General features: G+C 60.3%; 1 protein-coding gene across 1 annotated transcript in view; it reads right to left on the bottom strand.

The window, feature by feature from the left end:
* Positions 1-22,891, bottom strand: part of LOC115635101 (solute carrier family 12 member 5) — a 101,699-nt gene that overhangs the window by 41,984 nt on the left and 36,824 nt on the right. The window contains exons 2-8 of the mRNA XM_030533386.1: positions 16,424-16,518; positions 16,161-16,292; positions 13,258-13,404; positions 11,556-11,610; positions 3,514-3,644; positions 2,720-2,961; positions 2,413-2,624 (exon numbers count right to left, since the gene is read on the bottom strand). Coding sequence (XP_030389246.1) covers positions 2,413-2,624; positions 2,720-2,961; positions 3,514-3,644; positions 11,556-11,610; positions 13,258-13,404; positions 16,161-16,292; positions 16,424-16,438 — 934 coding nt within the window. The 5' untranslated portion in view covers positions 16,439-16,518. The remainder of the gene's footprint in view (positions 1-2,412; positions 2,625-2,719; positions 2,962-3,513; positions 3,645-11,555; positions 11,611-13,257; positions 13,405-16,160; positions 16,293-16,423; positions 16,519-22,891) is intronic.

Genomic DNA, 22,891 nt, shown 5'->3' on the forward strand with positions numbered 1-22,891 from the left:
CGAGGGCCTGGAGGATGGAGACCCCAGCGACTGGTGACCTGGTGCCCTGGAGACCCAGCTCAGGAGTCACAGCCGGTTCTGGCCAATGGGAGGACAATGGGCTGTGAAGAAAGGACCCTGGTGACCTGACCAGCCGGTTCCGGCCAGAGGAGAGCTGAGAGGAGAGGAGACCCAGGCCTTCCTGTTTACGACCTTGTTTCCCTGGAGAGAAGCCAATGGACAGAGGGGGCTTGGGGCCGGGGATATGGGAGGCCCAGCTGGGAAGCAGGGGGGCTTGGGGTTGGAGAGGGGGAGCAGGCAGAGCCCCCCCTGGCTGCAGGGGAGACTGGGATATGCTGGGCTGAGGGAGGCCAGGCCTGAGGCCCTGAAAGTTTCCTGTGCTGGGTTTAACTCTCAATAAACCCTCTTGTTTTATGCTGGCTGAGAGTCACTCTGGTCTAGAGAGCAGGGTTGCATCTACCCCTTCAGGGGTGAGGAGGCCCCAGGGGGCCCAGAGCGAGGGGACTCCCTGAAGGGGCCCATGGCAGAGACAGACGTGCTGAGGCTCAGAGAGGTGCGGCTCCAGGAGGTGGAGGGGCCGGACCCCGAGAGAGAGTGGAACCCCGAGAAGGGCTGTCACACTGAAAGGGGCACCCCCCACGGACTGCACAGGGCCACGAGGGGCACAATCTGTGAGTCCGTGACAGATGCCATGCACAGGAGAGTGACAGCTGCATGGGCAGTACCAGGGCTTGTGACCAGCTCCCGAGTCTGAGCGCTGCTTCTGGACTGACATCCGGCTGGGCTGGTCTCCCAGATACCAGCCCAAGGAACCCCCCAGAGCTGAGCCCAGAAAGGTCTGCAGCAAGAGGGGCGACTCTCCCGCTGACTGTCAGGACTATACCCAAACTTGGGGAGAGAGAGTCACAAGCCCAAGCGCTTTACAGGTGACCTGCAAAGGGAGCCCCACACTGGGCCCCTTCCATCTCCCAGGGGCAGGGAGAAGCCTGAAGGGCACTCTGGGGTTGAGGGCACTGGAAGCTGGGGGGGCTACAGGGGAAGGCTGGCTCATTCAGCACGGGGCTGTAAGGAAAATGCAGCACTCCCCTGAGAACCAAGCTGCAGTTGCCTTCCACCAAAACCAGACTCCAATCCCAGGCAAAACACAAGCGCCATGTTTTCAACGCAGCCAACAGCACCAGCCCAGCACCCTGCCCCTTGGCTACTCACTGGGCACCGCGGAGATTGCCAAGCTGCTGCAAGGGACAGTCTGCCAGAGGCTTTGCTACAAGTAGCAGATCCACACTGAGCAGGCTCAGAAGTGATTGTTCAAAGACTCCTGTCGTTCTTATTGTCCAGCTATTTTACTCCAGCCACGCTGCCGGGTGCAGGAGGATGGCTGCTGTGCAGGCTGACGGCGGGAACAAAATCCTCCAGCCCTTCACAATTCTGACATGACTGCAGGGATTTTCCTCGGACTCCAGTGTCCAAATGGGGTAAGTCTCAATGTAACTCCTGAAAGCCAGGAGAAAGGGAAAGCAGCGAGCATCTGGAACCAGGCCGCAACACCACAACCTCCTCTAGTGCCAGCACCCACCACGGTGACCCAGGAAAAGCAGATTGTAAACGGCTCCTGCCACAAACTTCACCAGACCTGCCTCTGTCTCTGGCCCCATTCCAGAGCCCTGGGTACAGAACAGCGGCTGCTCGCTAATCTACATATTAAAGCAGCAGATAAGTAACACCAAGGGGGCAATTACTTCGCTCTGAACCTCAGATCGATATCAGGCCTTCCCCGGGTCCAAGAGGAAACAAAGCGCCAATTCATTCAGCTCCAGCCCTGGAAAGGCTGCGGGAAGCCGGTGCACTGTGGCTGGCTTGAAGGGTGAGCCCCAGAGGCACTGAATCTTGGTTCACCCCATGGCTATGGGGGATGCACCTTCCCTTGACAGGTACAGCCCAGACAAGGTTCTTCCTCACCACTGACATCTCCACAGAGAATGGACAGGAAGAGACACAGCCTTGAGCAGCCCTGCGTGTCAGCATGCTCTGCTTTGCTGGGCAGGTCCTGCTGCTGCACAGTGCCACCCTCCCAGCCCCACTGCTCCAAGGCAATTGGAGAGTGGGAGCTGAGCTTTCCTCACCTTTCAGCTGTTGGCAGGGCTGGTTTCTAACACGCACAGACTTCTCATGATCTCCAGCACCTCTCCTGACCCATACACAGTTTTGCTGGTGCCCCTCAGGCCTGACCCACAGCCCTCGGCTGCTCCAGTTCTGGGCTTTTCCTTCCCAGAGGCTGAGCCAGGCTCTGGGGCAACCAAGCAATAGGTCACTCGGGAGCCAGAGCGGGGCCTGAAACAGCGCTAAGCCCAGGTCTGCCCTGGTGTGAGCCTTGGTCTGCCCACCCTCTCTCCCCCGCACGGCTGCTGATACCTTTGATGAGCCCACTGGCAGCACCCGGGATGCCCTGGATTTCGGTCACGTTGTTCTTCAGGAAGTACTCGTCACAGGTGGCGTTGAGGAATTTGGAGGTGCAGAACAGCTCCCACAGCTTGGAGCCCACTGTCTCGTTCCCTTCCAGCACCAGCTTGGCACAGATGTCGAAGCCGTGGCGTGACAGCGTCCTGTTCCCCAGCAGACAGATCCTGGCGGGAGAGGACACAAGCAGAGAATGGACCAGAGCCATCTCCTGCCCTGCAGCAGCCCGGGGGAGGCAGGTGGGTGCTGCGCTGCTACTCACGGGAAGCTGGGGGGGTCGATGGCAGACTTGATGACCCCGGCGTAGATAGCCAGGATGGAGAGGATGACGCAGCCCAGGAAAACCAAGGCAAACTTGTTGACGTACTTGACCCCGACGAACACCACCGTGGCCATGCAGGTGAGCACACAGGTGCCGTAGACACGCATATTGTTGAGCATGGCCGCGGCCTCCTCGCTGGCATCCTCTCCCTTGAAAATGGCCATGGCGGGGAAGATATAGGCCTGGGAGAGAGTCACAGCCAGCATCAGCGCCTGGCCCAGAGCAGCCCCCACCCCCCGGCTCCACTGGCCCAATTCTCCCCATTGATCAGGGTGATTACAGCCAAGCCCCAGGACTGTCAGGATCAGAGCCCTGGTGTGCCAGGCTCAGCACGACAAACCTCACAAGACCCAAAATCATGAGATTTTAAAAAATTGTGTTGTGTTTTGTGGTTCTGCCCCCCACCCCATCCCCCGTGTGTGGGGGTCTGTGAGACAAGTCGTGCTGCCCACGCCCCCACACTCATTGGCTCTGGGGATTTAGGGACCTCTCACTCCATCTGGCTGTCCCCACCAGCCTCTCCTCTGCTCCTCCGGGGCTCTGCCCAGTGGGGTCCCCATCCAAGCCGGGTGCTGGGGGGGACAGAAGCACATCCTGCCCCCATTGCTGAGAGCAGCTGTGCCTGGAGCGCCTGGCTGGAGTGCTGGGCCAGAAGGTTGCTGGGTTACAGACCGACGGGACTTGCAGGAACAGCCTCCCACAGCGCCCGCTCAGAGGGGCCCAGCCACACTCACCAGAAGGATCTCGATGGTGCCCAGGATGTACATGGCTCCTGCGAAGGTGGTGCCCAGGTAGAAGCACAACCCCACAGCCCCTCCGAACTCGGGCCCCAGAGAGCGCGAGATCATGTAGTAGGAACCACCCGCTGGCAAAGAGAAGAACAAAGGGGGTTGGGCCCCACTGCAGGAGCCTGTCACATGCCTCCTGTGCCAGGAACAGCTCCCTTTGTGCTGGGCCGCGCGAGGGCACCAGGGCTCCTTGGACCTGAGCAGTGCCGAGTCCCAGCTCCAGCTCTCCTTCCTCACGCTGGGGGACCACGGTGGGTCCAGCTCTTGCCAGGCAGGAGAGGGCGAGGGGCAGGGTGAGGAGAGGTCCCTGAGCTGGGGGGGGGGGGGAGTTGGGGCTGGCTCCCATCCCAGCAAGGGGAGGGAAACAGTGCCCCCCTGCCAGACCCTCGCACCTTGGCTCATGCTGAGTGCAGTGGGGGCAGCTGCCAGGCTGGGCTCTGCCCCACCTGTGCTGAGCGGGCAGGCAGCAGATCGCCTGCAATCCCACAGCCGCAGGCATGGACGTGCTCAGCCAGCTGAGGCAGGCTCTGGGTCCCTGGGGAGCCTGGCTGACGGGCCTGCTGCAGCGGGTGAGAAATCCGGTAATGACACTGCTGGACACAGAGCTGTCAGAGCTCAGCCAGAGCCGGGCCACCCAGCCCGGCCCCAGGACCCAGCTGCTCTAGCAGCCCCAGGCACCAGGTGCAGTCCTGGGACACAGGGTACCCCAGCCCCAACCTGTGACGAAGTGGGACAGGTTTTAATGTCTCCTCTGAATACTGTGGGGGGGCCTCTGTCCCCTGGCAACTAATGGCCAGGCCCTTCCCCCCTGCAAGAGGATGCTAAAGGTGTTGGAGACAGAGAGATCAGGTGACCTCCCAACAGGTCGGTGGCCTCCCTGGGGCTCCCGATGGACCTAACTAAGGGGGGTCTTGTTGTCTGTACTGGCAAGACCTGTCTTGGACTGTGTTCCCGTCATCGAATAAACCTCTGTTTTACTGGCTGGCTGAGAGTCACGTCTGACTGCAAAGTGGGGGTGCAGAACCCGCTGGCTTCCCCAGGACCCCGCTGGGGTGGACTCGCTGTGGGAAGCGCATGGAGGGGCAGAGGATGCTGAATGCTCCAAGGAGAGACCCAGGAGGTGAAGACGTGTGAGCTTCTTGCCCTGAACAAGTCTGCTCCAAGGGAGAGGAGGCTCCCCAAAGTCCTGACTGGCTTGGTGGGGTGCAGTTCCAGAGCATCGCCCGGTGACTCCGTGAGACAACCCCAGCCCTCTCCCGGGGGGAGGGGCACAGACCTGCTCCCAGCATCATCCCGAGCCAATTCCCCCGCCCCACTCAGCAGGCCCTGTGGCTGGGAAGCAGAGAGCACCCTGGGAACACCGAGTGCCAGTCTCAGCCCACTGCTCCCCTTCGGCCCCACGCCCTGACCCCCAGCCACCCTCCCTGGGGTCTCAGCCCACTGCTCCCCTTCGGCCCCACGCCCTGACCCCCAGCCACCCTCCTTGGGGTCTCAGCCCACTGCTCCCCTACAGCCCCATGCACCGACCCCCAGCCACCCTCCTTGGGGTCTCAGCCCACTGCTCCCCTTCGGCCCCACGCCCTGACCCCCAGCCACCCTCCCTGGGGTCTCAGCCCACTGCTCCCCTTCGGCCCCACGCCCTGACCCCCAGCCACCCTCCTTGGGGTCTCAGTCCACTGCTCCCCTTCGGCCCCACGCCCTGACCCCCAGCCACCCTCCTTGGGGTCTCAGCCCACTGCTCCCCTACAGCCCCATGCACCGACCCCCAGCCACCCTCCCTGGGGTCTCAGCCCACTGCTCCCCTTCGGCCCCATGCGCCGACCCCCAGCCACCCTCCCTGGGGTCTCAGCCCACTGCTCCCCTTCGGCCCCATGCCCTGACCCCCAGCCACCCTCCCTGGGGTCTCAGCCCACTGCTCCCCTTCGGCCCCACTCCCTGACCCCCAGCCACCCTCCCTGGGGTCTCAGCCCACTGCTCCCCTTCGGCCCCATGCGCCAACCCCCAGCCACCCTCCCTGGGGTCTCAGCCCACTGCTCCCCTTCGGCCCCATGCGCCGACCCCCAGCCACCCTCCCTGGGGTCTCAGCCCACTGCTCCCCTTCGGCCCCATGCCCTGACCCCCAGCCACCCTCCCTGGGGTCTCAGCCCACTGCTCCCCTTCGGCCCCACGCCCTGACCCCCAGCCACCCTCCCTGGGGTCTCAGCCCACTGCTCCCCTTCGGCCCCATGCGCCGACCCCCAGCCACCCTCCTTGGGGTCTCAGCCCACTGCTCCCCTTCGGCCCCACGCCCTGACCCCCAGCCACCCTCCTTGGGGTCTCAGCCCACTGCTCCCCTACAGCCCCATGCACCAACCCCCAGCCACCCTCCTTGGGGTCTCAGCCCACTGCTCCCCTTCGGCCCCATGCCCTGACCCCCAGCCACCCTCCCTGGGGTCTCAGCCCACTGCTCCCCTTCGGCCCCATGCCCTGACCCCCAGCCACCCTCCCTGGGGTCTCAGCCCATTGCTCCCCTTCAGCCCCAGGCCCTGACCCCCAGCTACCCTCCTTGGGGTCTCAGCCCACTGCTCCCCTTCGGCCCCACGCCCTGACCCCCAGCCACCCTCCCTGGGGTCTCAGCCCACTGCTCCCCTTCGGCCCCATGCCCTGACCCACAGCCACCCTCCCTGGGGTCTCAGCCCACTGCTCCCCTTCGGCCCCACGCCCTGACCCACAGCCACCCTACCTGGGGTCTCAGCCCACTGCTCCCCTTCGGCCCCACGCCCTGACCCCCAGCCACCCTCCCTGGGGTCTCAGCCCACTGCTCCCCTTCGGCCCCATGCCCTGACCCACAGCCACCCTCCCTGGGGTCTCAGCCCACTGCTCCCCTACAGTCCCATGCCCCGACCCCCAGCCACCCTCCTTGGGGTCTCAGCCCACTGCTCCCCTACAGCCCCATGCCCCGACCCCCAGCCACCCTCCTTGGGGTCTCAGCCCACTGCTCCCCTAGAGCCCCATGCCCCGACCCCCAGCCACCCTCCCTGGGGTCTCAGTCCACTGCTCCCCTACAGCCCCATGCCTTGACCCCCAGCCACCCTCCTTGGGGTCTCAGCCCACTGCTCCCCTACAGCCCCATGCCCTGACCCCCAGCCACCCTCCCTGGGGTCTCAGTCCACTGCTCCCCTACAGCCCCATGCCCCAATCCCCAGCCACCCTCCTTGGGGTCTCAGCCCACTGCTCCCCTACAGCCCCATGCCCCAACCCCCAGCCACTCTCCCTGGGGTCTCAGCCCACCGGTCCCCTATGGCCCCATGACCTGACCCCCCAGGCCCATGCCCCAACCCCCAGCCACCCCCCCTGGGGTCTCAGCCCACTGCTCCCCTATGGCCCCATGACCTGTGTGACGAACTGGGAATGTTCTTGATGTTTTCTCTGAATACTGTGTTGGTGCCTCAGTGTCCCCTATGCAGTTCTTAATATCTAGGTGGTGGAATAAGGGTGTGTGATTGCTGCAGAGGAAGGGGCCAGTGCACCAAAATGCCTGGCACTCTGTCTCCTAGCAACTGATGGCCTGGGCCCCTCCCCTGCAAAGGTGCCAACTGAGGGTGTTGGAGACAAAGAGACCAGGTGACCTCCTGGCCCGGGAAAGGGGCTGAGCAGAGAGGAGGGGCTGGAGGGGGTTGTTAGTCTGGAGCTGGCTGGGGTCGAGGAGTGAAGTGCAGACGTGGGGGTCTGGCTCACTGCCCCCCAGAACGGACCTGGCTGAGGGTCTGGTTCGCTGTATCTACAAGCTCTGTTTTAGACCCTGTTCCTGTCATCGAATAAACCTCTGTTTTACTGGCTGTCTGAGAGTCATGTCTGACTGCAAAGTGGGGGTGCAGGGCCCGGTGGTTTCCCCAGGACCCCGCTGGGGTGGGCTCGCTGTGGGAAGCGCACGGAGGGGCAGAGGATGCTGAATGCTCCAAGGAGAGACCCAGGAGGTGAAGACGTGTGAGCTTCTTGCCCTGAACAAGTCTGCTCCAAGGGACAGGAGGCTCCCCAGAGTCCTGCCTGGCTTTGTGGGGAGCAGTTCCAGAGTATCGCCCGGGGACTCTGTGACAACCTAACCCCCATCCCTATGCCCCGACCCCCAGCCACCCTCCCTGGGGTCTCCACAATCTCCCCACCAGTCTTTGCAAGCAGTTACCATATGGCAGATTCAGTTCATTAGTCTTTTCTCCTCACTCAGCCACCTCCCGTTTTCTTGCTGTTCTCTGGGCCCTCTGATGTGTCGCTATGTTCCTGGCAGCAAATTGCCCATCCCCAGTGGCCGGATCCTCTCTTCCCTGCCCATGGTGGTTCATTTACATCCATGCCAAGCCAGTGTGAATTTGGCTGCCCAAGGCTGTGCAGCTCCCCTGGGGACATTTCATAAACTCCAGCTTCAGGAGAACTGGGGGTACATGCAGCCCTCCAGCGACACCCTAGTTTATCTCCAAGGCAGCGGAGGGCTGGCTTCCCCCACAGCAGCTATGCCCTGCCTGGGGCTCACCATGATGTGGGGCAGCCCAGACTGCATGGTCCAGCTGGTTCTGTGCCTCCCTGCTGAGTCTGCCCATTAGTGCAGAGCGGGCAGGTGGGCGTGTGGTGTGGGGCCTGGTACTGAGACCCAGCACACTCAGGGCCACTGACCGGCCACATGAGGGGAGCAGCTGCTGACCCCCGCTGAGCTGGGCCTGGGGAAGGCTCTGAGGTTTGACAGTGACTCCCTGAGCCAGCCACTCCCTGGAGCACTAATGGAACACAGGGAAAGTTTGGGTTTGGGAAGATCAAGTGCCCTTTGGGGGGCTCACCCAGCCGGGGTCTCCCTGCTTTGCTCCCCCACTGCCCTAGTCTGCTAACAAACCCCGGAATCTTCCCCACCCTCTTCTTAAAGGGACAGCTCCCATGAACCCGCGCGCAGCACTAAAAACACCACAAACAATAAGCAACATCCAAATTCACCCCTCAATACAATGTGCTGCAGCATAAAATCATTCCCAGAGCGACTCCCTGGCTCTCCCATACAGGCCATAGATCCTGCCCACACCCCTCTCATTCCACCCGTCGGATGTGCAGCCCGGCTCTAGGAGGGACGAAGCAGCCCACCGGGGGAGACACAACTCACAGTGTGTCACCGGGTGGAGCTGGCACTAGACTGCTGCTCTCTGGCTTCCTGGCTCTGTAGTTAGAGACACCACAGCCCCGTGCAGCAGTACCACGGCTTGGCTCTCTGCAGACACAGAACCTGGTCTCTTGGGAGCTAAAACTGCCACTTGAGATAAATGACAGCGCACTTTGGCACAGAGCTAGTGGTAGATTAAAATGCCCATAGGTGGGCAAGCCACTGGCTGGGGGTAACTAGCCCCATAGGTGAACGAGCCACTGGCTCGGGGTAACTAGCCCATAGGTGGGCGAGCCACTGGCTGGGGGTAACTAGCCCCATAGGTGGGCAAGCCACTGGCTGGGAGTAACTAGCCCATAGGTGTATGAGCCACTGGCTGGGGGTAACTAGCCCCATAGGTGGGCGAGCCACTGGCTGGGAGTAACTAGCCCATAGGTGTATGAGCCACTGGCTGGGGGTAACTAGCCCCATAGGTGAACGAGCCACTGGCTCGGGGTAACTAGCCCATAGGTGGGCGAGCCACTGGCTGGGGGTAACTAGCCCATAGGTGGGCGAGCCACTGGCTGGGAGTGACTAGCCTATAGGTGTATGAGCCACTGGCTGGGGTTAACTAGCCACATAGGTGAACGAGCCACTGGCTGGGGGTAACTAGCCTCATAGGTGGGCAAGCCACTGGCTGGGGGTAGCTAGCCCATAGATGGGTGAGCCACAGGCTGGGGGTAACTAGCCCATAGGTGGGCGAGCCACGGGCTGGGGGTAACTAGCCCTTAGGTGGGCAAGCCACTGGCTGGAGGTAACTAGCCCATAGATGGGCGAGCCACTGGCTGGAGGTAACTAGCCACATAGGTGGGCGAGCCACTGGCTGGGGGTAACTAGCCCATAGATGGGCAAGCCACTGGCTGGGAGTAACTAGCCCCATAGGTGGGTGAGCCACTGGCTGGGGGTAACTAGCCCCATAGGTGGGCGAGCCACTGGCTGGAGGTAACTAGCCCTATAGGTGAACGAACCACTGACTAGGGGTAACTAGCCCCATAGGTGGGCGAGCCACTGGCTGGGGGTAACTAGCCCATAGGTGGGCGAGCCACTGGCTGGAGGTAACTAGCCCATAGGTGGGCGAGCCACTGGCTGGAGGTAACTAGCCCATAGGTGGGCGAGCCACGGGCTGGGGGTAACTAGCCCATAGGTGGGCGAGCCACTGGCTGGGGGTAACTAGATTCATAGGTGGGCGAGCCACTGGCTGGGGGTAACTAGCCCATAGGTGGGCGAGCCACTGGCTGGGGGTAACTAGATTCATAGGTGGGCGAGCCACTGGCTGGAGGTAACTAGCCCTATAGGTGAACGAACCACTGGCTGGGGGTAACTAGCCCATAGGTGGGCAAGCCACTGGCTGGAGGTAACTAGCCCATAGGTGGGCGAGCCACGGGCTGGGGGTAACTAGCCCATAGATGGGCGAGCCACAGGCTGGGGATAACTAGCCCATAGGTGGGCGAGCCACAGGCTGGGGGTAACTAGCCCATAGGTGGGCGAGCCACAGGCTGGGGGTAACTAGCCCATAGGTGGGCGAGCCAATGGCTGGGGGTAACTAGCCCTATAGGTGAACGAGCCACTGACTAGGGGTAACTAGCCCCATAGGTGGGCGAGCCACTGGCTGGAGGTAATTAGCCCATAGGTGGGCAAGCCACTGGCTGGGGGTAACTAGCCCATAGGTGGGCAAGCCACTGGCTGGAGGTAACTAGCCCATAGGTGGGCGAGCCACTGGCTGGGGGTAACTAGATTCATAGGTGGGCAAGCCACTGGCTGGAGGTAACTAGCCCTATAGGTGAATGAGCCACTGACTAGGGGTAACTAGCCCCATAGGTTGGCGAGCCACTGGCTGGAGGTAATTAGCCCATAGGTGGGCGAGCCACTGGCTGGGGGTAACTAGCCCATAGGTGGGCAAGCCACTGGCTGGAGGTAACTAGCCCATAGGTGGGTGAGCCACAGGCTGGAGGTAATTAGCCCATAGGTGGGCGAGCCACTGGCTGGAGGTAACTAGCCCATAGGTGGGCGAGCCACTGGCTGGAGATAATTAGCCCATAGGTGGGCGAGCCACTGGCTGGAGGTAATTAGCCCATAGGTGGGCGAGCCACTGGCTGGGGGTAACTAGCCCATAGGTGGGCAAGCCACTGGCTGGAGGTAACTAGCCCATAGGTGGGTGAGCCACAGGCTGGGGGTAACTAGCCCATAGGTGGGCGAGCCAATGGCTGGGGGTAACTAGCCCTATAGGTGAACGAGCCACTGACTAGGGGTAACTAGCCCCATAGGTGGGCGAGCCACTGGCTGGAGGTAATTAGCCCATAGGTGGGCGAGCCACTGGCTGGGGGTAACTAGCCCATAGGTGGGCAAGCCACTGGCTGGGGGTAACTAGCCCCATAGGTGGGCGAGCCACTGGCTGGAGGTAACTAGCCCATAGGTGGGCGAGCCACTGGCTGGGGGTAACTAGCCCATAGGTGGGCGAGCCACTGGCTGGGGGTAACTAGCCCATAGGTGGGCGAGCCACTGGCTGGGGGTAACTAGCCCCATAGGTGGGCGAGCCACTGGCTGGGGGTAACTAGCCCATAGGTGGGCGAGCCACGGGCTGGGAACCCTCTGTCATGGGTTAGACAAGCCCAGAATTCAGCACATGGGCACCAGAGATTTGGGGTCTAGGACTGCTCTGCCTGATGCGGCCCTGCCCAGCCGTGCAGGGTCGTAGCTGTGGAGTGGGGGGCGGGGGGCTGAGGCGGAGGCTGGAGGACCAGGCTGCTAAAGGCAGGCAGCACCTGATGATGCAGTCAGGGCAATGATGTGCAGTGGGGAGAGGGGCAGCCAGGCCCAGCCCTTGCCCTACCTGGCACGACACCGTTCGTAGCGATGGCACTCATGGAAATGGCCGTCAGCATTGTCTGCAGAGAGGAAAATCACAATGTTAGAGGCACCTCGGAGCCAGGCTGCCTCCTGTGCCTCCAGGAATAAAGTAACACCCGGGAGGGGACCTGGGGGAGTGTCATTAGTGAGGGGGGTCAGGAATCGGGAAGGTGTGCTTGCCTGTATGAGTGACACCAGTCTGACAATTTGTCGTGGGGCAGGGGACGAGCAAAGGTTTTCGGACCTGGAAGTTGAGTTCAGCCCCGGGGTTATTCCCCAGGCGCTCCACCCCTGGGCTGTGGGTCCCAGCATGCCCGCCCCTGCCCAATGTGCTCTGGGTGACCCACCAGGAAGGAGCTGGGACCCCTTAGAAGAGAGGCTGGCAGATTGCAGCGCGTTGGAGGGCTGCCCAGGACTGCTCTCCTCACTAAGGTCTGCTCTGCGCGTCAGACCTATGTTGGGGTCACTACATTGCTCGGGGTGTGAAAAATCCCCGGCCCTGAGTGACACAGTTATGCAGACTTAGGCCCCGGTGTCAGGGCTGGCTCCAGGCACCAGCGCAGGGAGCAGGTGCCTGGGGCAGCCCCGGGGAAGGGGCGGCACGTCGGGCTCTTCGGCGGCAATTCGGCGATGGGTCCTTCGGGAAGAACCTGCCACCGAAGTGCCACCGAAGAACGAAGCGGCGGCAGTAGAGCTGCCACCGATCGCAGCTTTTTTTTGTTTTTTTCACTGCTTGAGGTGGCAAAAACACTGGAGCCAGCCCAGCCTGGTGTAGACAGTGCTGAGTCCACCAACGTAGCTACCGCCTCTCAGGGACACGGATTAACAGTGCCGCCGGGACACCTCTCTCCCATCGGCTCCGTTTTCGAAGTGTAGACGTGCCCTCAGCATGTGACCAGGCTTTTCTTGCTCCGGAATGGCTGCCGTGGCTATTGGTAGCAGAGGGCCGACGGAAGGGCAGGTCGCCCTGCAGCATGGCCCGCACCAGGAAAGAGGGTTTTAACATGAGGCTTTCCTGGTCTCTGGCGACCCTACTGCATGGGGGGGGGGGGGGGGGGAGGGACACCATCTTGGAGGCAGGGCCCCATCTCCACCCAGCTGTAACACGGCCTGAACGGCCCACAGCAGAGCAGTCTAATTGCTCTGCACAGGGCCGGAGCCGGCCCACGAGAAGCGGGTACTGGAATATCTGTTTCTGATTCCAGGAAATGCAGTCCCCAAGAAGTAGCCGCTCCCCTCAGGGGGGCCCCCAAGCAGCACACTCCTGCCTGTCTCCAGCTTCTGGCTTGTAAAGGCTTGTGGAGTGGGGGGTTTCCTAGCGAGGTGATGGGCTTGGGCTGATCAGCTGTGTCGGCATTCAGTGCTCCCATCTTGTGCCCTAGTAACAGGGCTGCCTGGCTCCTGTGCTCCGGGACACTGTCTCTTTAGCTGCAGCCCCCCTCCGGGGAGCACTGAAGTGGGGCTGCTTCCTGACTCCCAGGCTGAGCCATGTTCACGCAAACAGGGGAGGTGAATTATTCCTCCCTGCCGCTCCCAAACAGGGAGGGAGAGACAAATGAGCTAGGCCTGTCCATTCAGTGCTGGGCTAACCCCACTTGGACAGGACAGTCCTGCCAGAGCACAGCAGAGCTTATAGCCCTGGGGGGATGGCTGCACAGCCTGGCAGGGATAACGGCATCACTCACGCAGGAGCAGCACAGGACAACCATGCAGAACGACTCCATGATGCCGGCAATTCCCACCACCCAGGTGAGGCGCAGGAAGAGGATCACCCCAAAGATGTTTTGCAGGCAGGGCAGGTAAACACCCATAAACGTGCCCATCCGTGGAGCCTACGGAGAAAAGCACGGCGCCATTAGACACGAGGGAGGCAGCATCAGCTAACCCACAGGCCATAGGGCCTCTTGGAAAGATTTGTCTGGGAGAGTCAAGTCCCTGGAGTCCCGGTGCAGAGACAACTGTGGGGGGTCACGAACCAAAAGAAACGGGGGGGGGGCTCATTTGCTCCATGGCTCCCATGGCAGCTGTGGAGAATGGTTCAGAGGGGAGGGCTCAGACAGAGCTGGCAAGGGAGCTCCAGGGCAGCAAACCATGTCCTCTGCAGCAGCCAGGGCAGCGCCTGCCTCTCGGCATGGGGCGTGTATGGAATAGGACGGGGAGAGAGAGTGAAAGAAGGCGAGGAGGACGCAAACACGGTTGCTGCAGAGGATCAGCTACAGCCACCCTGCTGGAGACAGGCCTCTGCCACCCCTCTCTCTGCACAACTGTGGGGCTTTTTGTTCCTTCCCTGCTCCTCTGCACAGGGCTCCTGAGATGCCATCGGGGGGGTTCAGTCTCAGGGGATCAGAGCTGTTCATTTCCCTGTTGGAACAGTGTCAGCTGCAGCCCAGGCTGCCCCTCACTGTGCGGCGGCTCACACAGGGAGCTGGCAGGAAATCACAGGGACAGGCTGGCGCAGTACACATGGAACATGCTCCTGGCTCTGATACTTTGCAGCCCACGGTGCTGGTGGCTCGGGGCTGCCCGCTTAGGGCCTGGCTACTCGGAGAGCTCCATGGTGTGAGGTTATGAGAGTGATATAGTATCTCACTGATAGGTGACAGGGCCAGAAAGAGTTAATTAACTCACAGACTGACCTGACCCATAGCCGAACTTTAGAGACTGGTTAGGAAGAACTGTAAATGAACAGAGCTTTGAAATGCAGCGGGCATTGGGAGAGGTAGAAGGGGAGGTCTTTGCTCAGGTCTTGTGATATAAGCAGACAAGTCTTGTCTATTACTATAGCTTTGATTCAAAGATCAAAAAAGAATATTAACATTTATGATGATACTTGAGTGAAATAGTATTATTGTCTATGTGTCTCTGTGAAGGTTGTAGTAACCTGTATCTGAACTGTTTAATGGATAAATTACCCTGGGCTAATTGCCAGGATGTTTGGGAGAAGGGGAGTTAAGCCTATTGTTTTCTCAGGCCAAAAGGCTGCTGGAAATGTATAAGAACCCTGGGACAGGATCCTTCTTCATCTCAGATCTGCTTTGGGCTTCAAGAGGGGAGAACCTTAAGCCACAAGGATTGAGATCCCCAGTCACTGACTGGAGTCACTCTGAATATGGACATTGGATTATAATCCATGAACTATTTCTAAAAGGACTTTTGGCAACTACAAGCTCATCTCTGCTATGTGTCTGAACCTCGAGAATTAAATTCAAGTCTCTATGTATATTAATCTTTTAACCAGCACTCTCTCATCTTTTTTTAATAAATTTTAGTTTAGTTAATAAGAATTGGCTATAAGCGTATATTTTGGGTAAGATCTAAGTTATAATTGGACCTGGGTGTGTGGCTGATCCTTTGGGATTGGAAGAACCTTTTCTTTTATAGGATGAGATAAGATTTTCAGGAATCATCGTATCTGACGTGTGTCTGGACGGAGGCCTAAGGCTGGGCACTTTAAGGGAACTGCATTGTTTGAACTCCTAAGTAACCAGTGAGGTACTATAGAAGCTGTTTTGGGCTGGCTTGGTAAACTAAGTATTGGAAGATCCACCAGCATATGGGGTTTGTCTGCCCCTTTTTGTTTGCAGTTCACCCTAATTGAGTGACCTGAGCTGGCTCCCACGGGCAGCACCATCACACATGGATTGCAATGTACCTGGCTGAATCACAGCCCACCCGGTGGTGCAAGCCAGTAGCAGGGAGGCAGGGACCATGGGAGCTGCCTGGGGTGGCTGTGCCCATGATAGCCTGAGGCAGTTCGAGAGCACTTTGGAAAGCCTGGTGCTTGGGGATCTCTGGAGGAAACGATCAGACATCGGGCGCCTCAGAAGGGTCAGGTGCACCTGGGCCCATGGTAGCGCCCTGCTGAACTTGGCAGCAGCAGTGTGAGCCACGTTCCACCCACCTGCTACTGCAGCAAGGACTGGGAGATGGGGAAGGGTCCCACTCCATGGAGGAAGGCCCCCCTGCTAGAGATGGAACCTGCCCTGAGAGCCCCAGGGAGCTGGAAGTGAGAGTATGGGAATTAATTCCTGAATTTCCACAGCCGCAGAGAACCTCACTCAGCCCAGAAAATGCAAATGGAAACCAGAAGCCTCCAGATCCAGCAAAGCGGGAGCTGCTGGGCCTCTGACCCCTTGGCAGGAAGCCTCACTCCTCACCCAGGGATTCAGTGCAAAGCCTGTGAGTCCTGCAGGGAGAGGGCCAATCCCTCTTGCTCGCCCACTCCCTTGGCCATGTCCATGTGAGCGTGCCATGGTTTGGCACTGACATGCAGGGGCAAGCCCCTTGGGAGAGAACCCATGGCCCAACGGCCTGTGAGAGCAGCCCCAGAGAACCCCACCCTGGCACTGTCCCACGTCGGCATCCCCAGATAACCCCTCCCTGGCACTGCCCCAGGCCGGCGGCCCCAGAAAACCCCACCCTGGCACTGCCCCACGCTGGCAGCCCCAGAGAACCCCACCCTGGCACTGCCCCAGGCCGGCAGCCCCAGGGAACCCCACCCAGCACCCCCTCCAATGCTGGCAGCCCCAGAGAACCCCCCAGGCCCTCCCTGCTAGCCAGTGCTGGAGCCCAGAGCTGAACCCCTCACCTGCACAGGTTTCTTTTTGGCTCCATCATTGTTCTCCGCCTCCTCGTGCTCCCGGCTGCCCTGCGGCAGGTTGGTGTAGTTCACCAGGCCGCTCAGCAGGGATGAGACCATGGGGCTGGTGTCCATCTCTTCCTGTTAGGGGCAGCGACAGGTGAGGGCGAAGTACCTGTCCTGAGCCGTCGTGCCCCCCCTCCACGCTGCCCCCCCCCCACGGTCCCTCCTGCTCGCTGCCCCCCCACGGCCCCTCCTGCTTGCTGCCCTACCTCAAAGAGGGCCATGTTCTTTCCATCATACTCCTTGCCCTTCTCCAGGTCTGTGCTGTTGATGAAGGGGCTGCTTTCCTTGGGGTTCCCATCACCTGCAGAAACACAGAGAGATTAGGGCTTGGGCCAGTCACCCCCTCCCCCCAGCCAGCAGCCCCACCAGGCCGGCTCGCCGGTTCACCCACCCTACTGGTACTGCTCCAGCTCCGCATCGGCTGCCCCAAGCTCCAGTCACCCCAGGCACCCCATGGGAGCGGGGCCCCACCCCCAGCATGGCCCCACCTGCCAGGAGCCATCGGGGACCCACAGCCCTGATGCCCAGGACAGTGCTGGGGTTCTCGGGGGCACATGAGTGACAGGCCAAATCCTCTTCCGAATGCACCATCCAGAGCTGGCTCAGAGCCCGCTGCCCGGGCCATCAGCGCCCAGGGAGGGGTGCACAGGCACTGCTGGGACTGGGGGGAGAGTGACCACTCCTGACACCCAGCCATGCCTCGGCTGCAGGGAACAGAGCTAGGGAAAGCAGCCAGTGTCCCTGTGTGGCCTGGCCTTCTCCACCAGAGTCCCCTGCCTAGACACTACTGGGATTTATAGCCTGCACCCCCAGGCTGCAGCCCTCCTGCTCCTGCTGGAGCCTGAGCCCCACAACACCACTGCTTAAAGTCACTGGGCAGCAGCCAGGGAGGGAGACCTGCTGGATACTAGCCTCAGAGCAGCAGGCTCTGTGCCCTGAGCCCCAGCAGAGGGAGTCACACCCCTAGCCCCCGTGTATGGGGATCCACGCCAGGGTGCTAGCACTGGCATTCCCAGCCCCCATGCCAGGGGATCCATGCCCCAGTGCTAGCACTGGGATTCCCAGCCCCCATGCAAGAGGAGCCACACCCTGGCACTAGCACTGGGATTATCACCGCTGTGCAAGGGAATTTCCAGCCCCCTGGTGTACAGTCTCTAATGTACTTAAGGCACCTCTGCCTGTTTGCTTTGTGAGTGCTGAGAAAAGAGGGGAAATCCTGGCTGCAGTTCACAGGTCAGTGAGTAAGAGGGCACGGGGCAGCCCTGCCTGGCACCTGGGGCAGGGGGAGGTCATACGGAGCAGGGCTGGTCTGCCAGCAGAGTGGGCTAACGACGCGCAGCCTTGGCCCGGGCCCCGCTGTGTCCCCCCACATGCACCAGGGTCACTCAGTTCCAGTGGAGAGCCAGCCACCCTGCAGCCTGAGCAGCCCCTTTGGGATGCTCCCCCCACAGCCCAAGTATCCAGGCCCCACAGAGGGACAGTGCATGCATAATGCTCTGGACAGGACCCGGCTGCTCCCCATCCCCATCCGGGCACAGTGCCCACCCAAGCCTCGTGGTCATGGGACTGCAGCCAGAGAGCACAGACATCAGCTGAAGTGAGTCGTGTGATGGGAACAGGCCCCAGGCCAGCGCTTCCCCAGGCCAGACCCAGTCACAGCCTATTCTGCCCGTGTGTGGGGGCCCTCTCCTGGGAGCCAGGGTTGCCTCTGGGAAGGGCCCAGGCTGGCTGCCCCTGAAGGCAACGCAGAGTTGTTGGGCCTGGAACTAAACAGGAATTGCTGAGTGGCCCTTGGGGGCCAGCCCACACGGGAAGCAGTGCAGAGCAATGGGGCAGGGGCTGCCAGCGCCCAGGGCGACCCGCTCAGTCTGCAATGTCGTGAGGGGAGAGCAGCAGGTCTGGAGGCTCCTCGCACGGCCCTCTGTGAGAAGGATCTTGCAGGGGCTGCATGGGAAAGGGCTGAGCAGTGTAGCAAGGGGACCTGTCGGGGGTGTCAGGGCCGGCTAGAGCAGTGTAATGCTCACAGGTTCTCTGGGAAAGGGCCGGCTGTCTGCAGCACTGACGACCTCGTTCTGAAGGAACCAAGAGCCAGACAGAACAGTAATGAGAGCTGCAGAGCAGCAGAAATAACTCAGGGTGGGAATGCAGCACCTGGTGCGGGTGCTAGTGGAGTCGTATGCTTTGACGAGCACTGGCACAATCAGGGAGCAGCAAAGGGGGTGGCACTGAGCAGTCCCAACCACAGAGCAGCCACCCCAGCGAGCCCCTGCATACAGCCCCACCCTGAGCACCCGCAGGCCCTGGGAATTGGCTGAGATCCACACAGACCCTGGGGACACTGGCAGCTGGAATCCAATGAGATCAACTCACTTGACTACACGGCCCGCTTGTGACAGAGCTGGAGCTCCTGGGGGCCTCTCAGGGGCAGGGAGACATGGACTGCTCAGGGGAACCCCGACACCAGCTGTGCACAGAGCATCCCAGGGGACAGGCAGAGCGAGTCCCATGGCACAGGGAATCCGCTGACAGCCCAGCACAGCACTGCTCTCAACGGCTGAGTTCAGGTCAGGGGCCTCTGTCATGGAGTGTGGGGGAGTCAGGGCCCTGCACCCTCACGTCCTGCGATTCACCGGGACTCTCAGCCAGCCAGTAAAATGGAAGGTTTTTTAGATGACAGGAACACAGTTCCAAGCAGGGCTTGTAGGTACAACCAGGACCCCTCAGTCAGGTCCCTCAAGGGGTGGGGGTGAGGGAAGGGAGCTTAGATCCCAGCCTTGGGATTCTATCCATTCTCCCAGCCAGCTCCAAATTGAACCCCCCTCCGTCTCACCCAGCCTTCCCCTGGCTCCTCCCCCAGCCTTTGTCCAGTTCAGACAAAGGTGTCACCTGGCCCCAACCCGCCTCCTGGCTCAGGTTACAGGCTCAGATATCATCCCTCAAGTGACGTCACCCCCTGCTCTCCCCTCCCCCATGCAGACAGTCCCAGTAAAACTCCCCTGTGACATCCCCAGGTCAATCCCCCCACTCCCTGCTCCGTCACATCTCTCCCCACTTCGAGACTGAACTGAGCGGGGTCACTCTGCCCAGTGACCTGGGGAAGTTCAAGGCCCCCTCTCTGGGACAACGCGTCCGCTATCAGGTTGGCACTTCCCTTCACATGGACCACGTCCATGTCATAGTCCTGCAGGAGCAGGCTCCACCTCAGGAGCTTGGCGTTGGCTCCTTTCATCTGGTGCAGCCAGGTCAGGGGAGAGTGGTCGGTGTACACGGTGAAGTGTCGCCCAAAGAGATATGGCTCTAGCTTCTTAAGGGCCCACACCATGGCCAGGCATTCCTTCTCGATGGCCGCGTAGCTTTGTTCCCGGGGTAGCAGCTTCTTACTCAGATACACGATGGGGTGTCTCTCCCCCTTTTCATCCTCCTGCATTAACACCGCCCCCAGTCCCATGTCTGAGGCGTCGGTGAACACCATAAAGGGTTTGTCAAAATCTGGGTTTGCCAGAACTGGGCCACTAACCAGAGCCTCCTTCAGCGCCCGGAGAGCCTGCTGGCACTGCTCGGTCCAGACCACCTTGTCTGGCTTCTCCTTCTTGCACAGTTCAGTGATGGGGACGGCTATGGCACTAAAGTGGGGCACGAACCTTCGATAGTACCCCGCCATCCCAATAAAGGCCTGGACCTGCTTTTTGGTTTGGGGAGCAGGCCAGTCTCTGATCACCTCCACCTTGGCTGGTTCCGGCTTCAGGCAGCCGCTCCCCACCCGATGGCCCAGGTAAGATACTTCAGCCATCCCCACCTTGCACTTCTCAGCCTTTACTGTTAACCCAGCCTCCCGGAGTCGGTTCAGCACTTGTTTAACCTGGGACATGTGACCCTCCCAGGTCTGACTAAAGACACAGATGTCGTCAATATACGCCACGGCAAAACCCGCCATCCCCTTCAGTAGCTGATCCACCAGGCGCTGGAAGGTGGCCGGCGCTCCCTTGAGGCCAAAGGGCAGGGTCAGAAACTCGTAGAGCCCCAGAGGGGCGATAAAGGCCGATTTCAGCCTGGCATCTGCGTCCAGCGGCACTTGCCAGTAGCCTTTGGTAAGATCCATAGTGGTGAGGTACCGAGCACCTCCCAGCTTGTCCAGGAGCTCGTCAGGCCTGGGCATGGGGTAAGCATCAGATACGGTGATGGCATTGAGCTTTCGATAGTCCACACAGAACCGGATTGACCCATCCTTCTTGGGGACCAGCACCACTGGCGAGGCCCAAGGGCTGGAAGACGGCTGGATCACCCCCAAAGCCAGCATCTCCTTGACCTCTCTTTCTAGATCCTGGGCAGTTTTACCAGTGACCCGAAAAGGGGAGCATCTTATAGGGGCATGTGACCCGGTCTCCACCCAGTGAACAGTCAAATTAGTGCGTCCAGGCTGGTTGGAAAACAGCTGTCGGTATAGATACAGCACCCCTCTGATCTCAGCATGCTGGCCCGGGGTCAGTTGATCAGAGAGGGGAATCGCCTCCAGGGGGGAACCAGCTTTTGTCCCAGGGAATAGATCTACTAAGGGGTCATCTCCCTGCTCCTCCCAATGTCCACACATGGCCAACATCACATTCCCCCTGTCATAGTATGGTTTCATCATGTTCACATGGTACACCCGACGGTGATGTGCCCGGTTTGACAGCTTCACCACATAGTTTACCTCATTCAGTTGCTTGACAACCTTGAAGAGATGTTCGCAGGTGGCCTGTAGTTTGTTTTTCCTCACGGGGATGAGAACCATCACCTGATCCCCGGTGGCGAAGGAACGGGCCTGAGCCATGTGGTCATACCAGACCTTCTCCTTCCTCTGGGCTCGGGCCAGATTCTCCCTGGCCAGGCCCATGAGCTCGGCAAGTCTTTCCTGGAAAGTCAGGACATACATCACCAGTGACTCTCCATCAGGAGTGGCCTTCCCCTCCCATTCATCTCTCATCAGGTCCAGGGGCCCCCTTACCCGTCCTTTATATAACAGTTCAAAAGGTGAAAACCTGGTAGATTCCTGGAGTACCTCCCTGTACACGAACAGCATGTGAGGTAAGTACTTGTCCCAGTCCTGCGGGTGCTGGTTCATAAATGTTTTTAGCATCATCTTTAGTGTCCCGTTGAACCTTTCCACCAGCCCATTGGACTGTGGGTGATACGCTGAGGCCCAGTTGTGCCGGCCCCACATTTCTTCCACAAGCACTGGAGCAGGCCCGACATGAAGTTGGATCCTTGGTCTGTCAAGACTTCCTTGGGGAACCCCACTCGGCTGAAAATGGTCAGCAGCGCATCCACCACAGTGTCTGCTTCAATGGAAGATAAGAGCACTGCCTCGGAGCAGCGGGTAGCAAAATCTACCACCACCAGAATATATTTCTTTCCCAACCGGGTTGTCTTGCTGACAGGCCCCACTGTGTCCACAGTCACCTTCTGAATATGCTTCTCTATGATGGGCAAAGGTCTCAGAGCTGATTTCCCCTTGTCCCGGGCCTTCCCCACCCTCTGGCAGGGGTCGCAGGATTGACAGTACTGTCGGACATGGGTAAAGACCCCAGGCCAGTAAAAGTTCTCTAACAGCCTCTGCCTGGTGCGCCAGATTCCCTGGTGCCCTTCGAGAGGAATGTCATGGGCCAGGCACAGTAGCTTGTGGCGAAACTTCTGGAGAACCACCAGCTGCCTCCTGATCCCCCATGACTCCATTTCCCCTGGGGAAGCCCATTCTCGGTACAGGAACCCCTTCTCCCACAGGAACCTCTCCTTGCAACCTCTCCCCATGGAGGGATCTTTCTGCAACTCGGCCTGGAACTCAGCTACTGGGGAAGGGATGAGGACCTGGTCCCTTCCTGCCAGCTGGGTCTGAAGCCGCAGCCCCTCTTAGCCTTGTCCCTGGGCACTCCCTATCTACCAGGGTAGGGTCCTTCACCTCCGGAGAGGTATCCTCCCCGAGGTCAGGGCATAGTGCCCTTGCCAGATCTGGCTACAGGTCATGACCAGGGCACCCTGGGGTTGCTTGGCCAGTCCTTCAGGTCCCCCCCATCAACACCTCAGTGGGCAAATGGTGGTGCACCCCCATGTCCTTGGGGCCCTCCTTGGGCCCCCATTTCAGATGTACCCTACCATGGGCACCTTGAATCAGGTCTTGCCAACACCCATCAGGGTCAGGTAGGTGTTGGGCACTAACCAATCTGAGGCCACCACCTCGGGCCGGGCCAGTGTCACCTCAGCACCCGTGTCCCAGTATCCACTGACCTTCCTCCCATCCACTTCCATGGGAACAAGGCACTCGCTCTGCAGGGACAGCCCCACGCCCACCCTGTAAATGGAGAACCTAGTGTCCAGAGCATCCAGCCCCCCAAAGAAGCTGGTCTGGAAAACTCCTTTCTCCTGAGCAGGTGGTAAGCTGTCAGCCCCCTTGCCTGGAAAGCCTGCCCCTTGCCCGGCTGGGTCTCTACCCAGTTAACCTGATGTGGGTTTGGTCGGCTCAGTCTGTCCTTGAGCCTGGGGCACTGGGTCCGTACGTGGGCCCTCTGGCCACAGTAATAGCAGCTCATATCCCGTTGGTCCCCTCGAGCCGGTTGGTTGGTCCTGATGCTGAATGTCCCCCTGGGAGGGTGTTTTCCATGTTCCCCCATTGGAAGGTCCCAGGGTGACTCTCTCTTGGC

This window comes from Gopherus evgoodei, chromosome 14 (assembly GCF_007399415.2).
Source record: "Gopherus evgoodei ecotype Sinaloan lineage chromosome 14, rGopEvg1_v1.p, whole genome shotgun sequence".
Lineage (NCBI taxonomy): Eukaryota > Metazoa > Chordata > Testudines > Testudinidae > Gopherus > Gopherus evgoodei.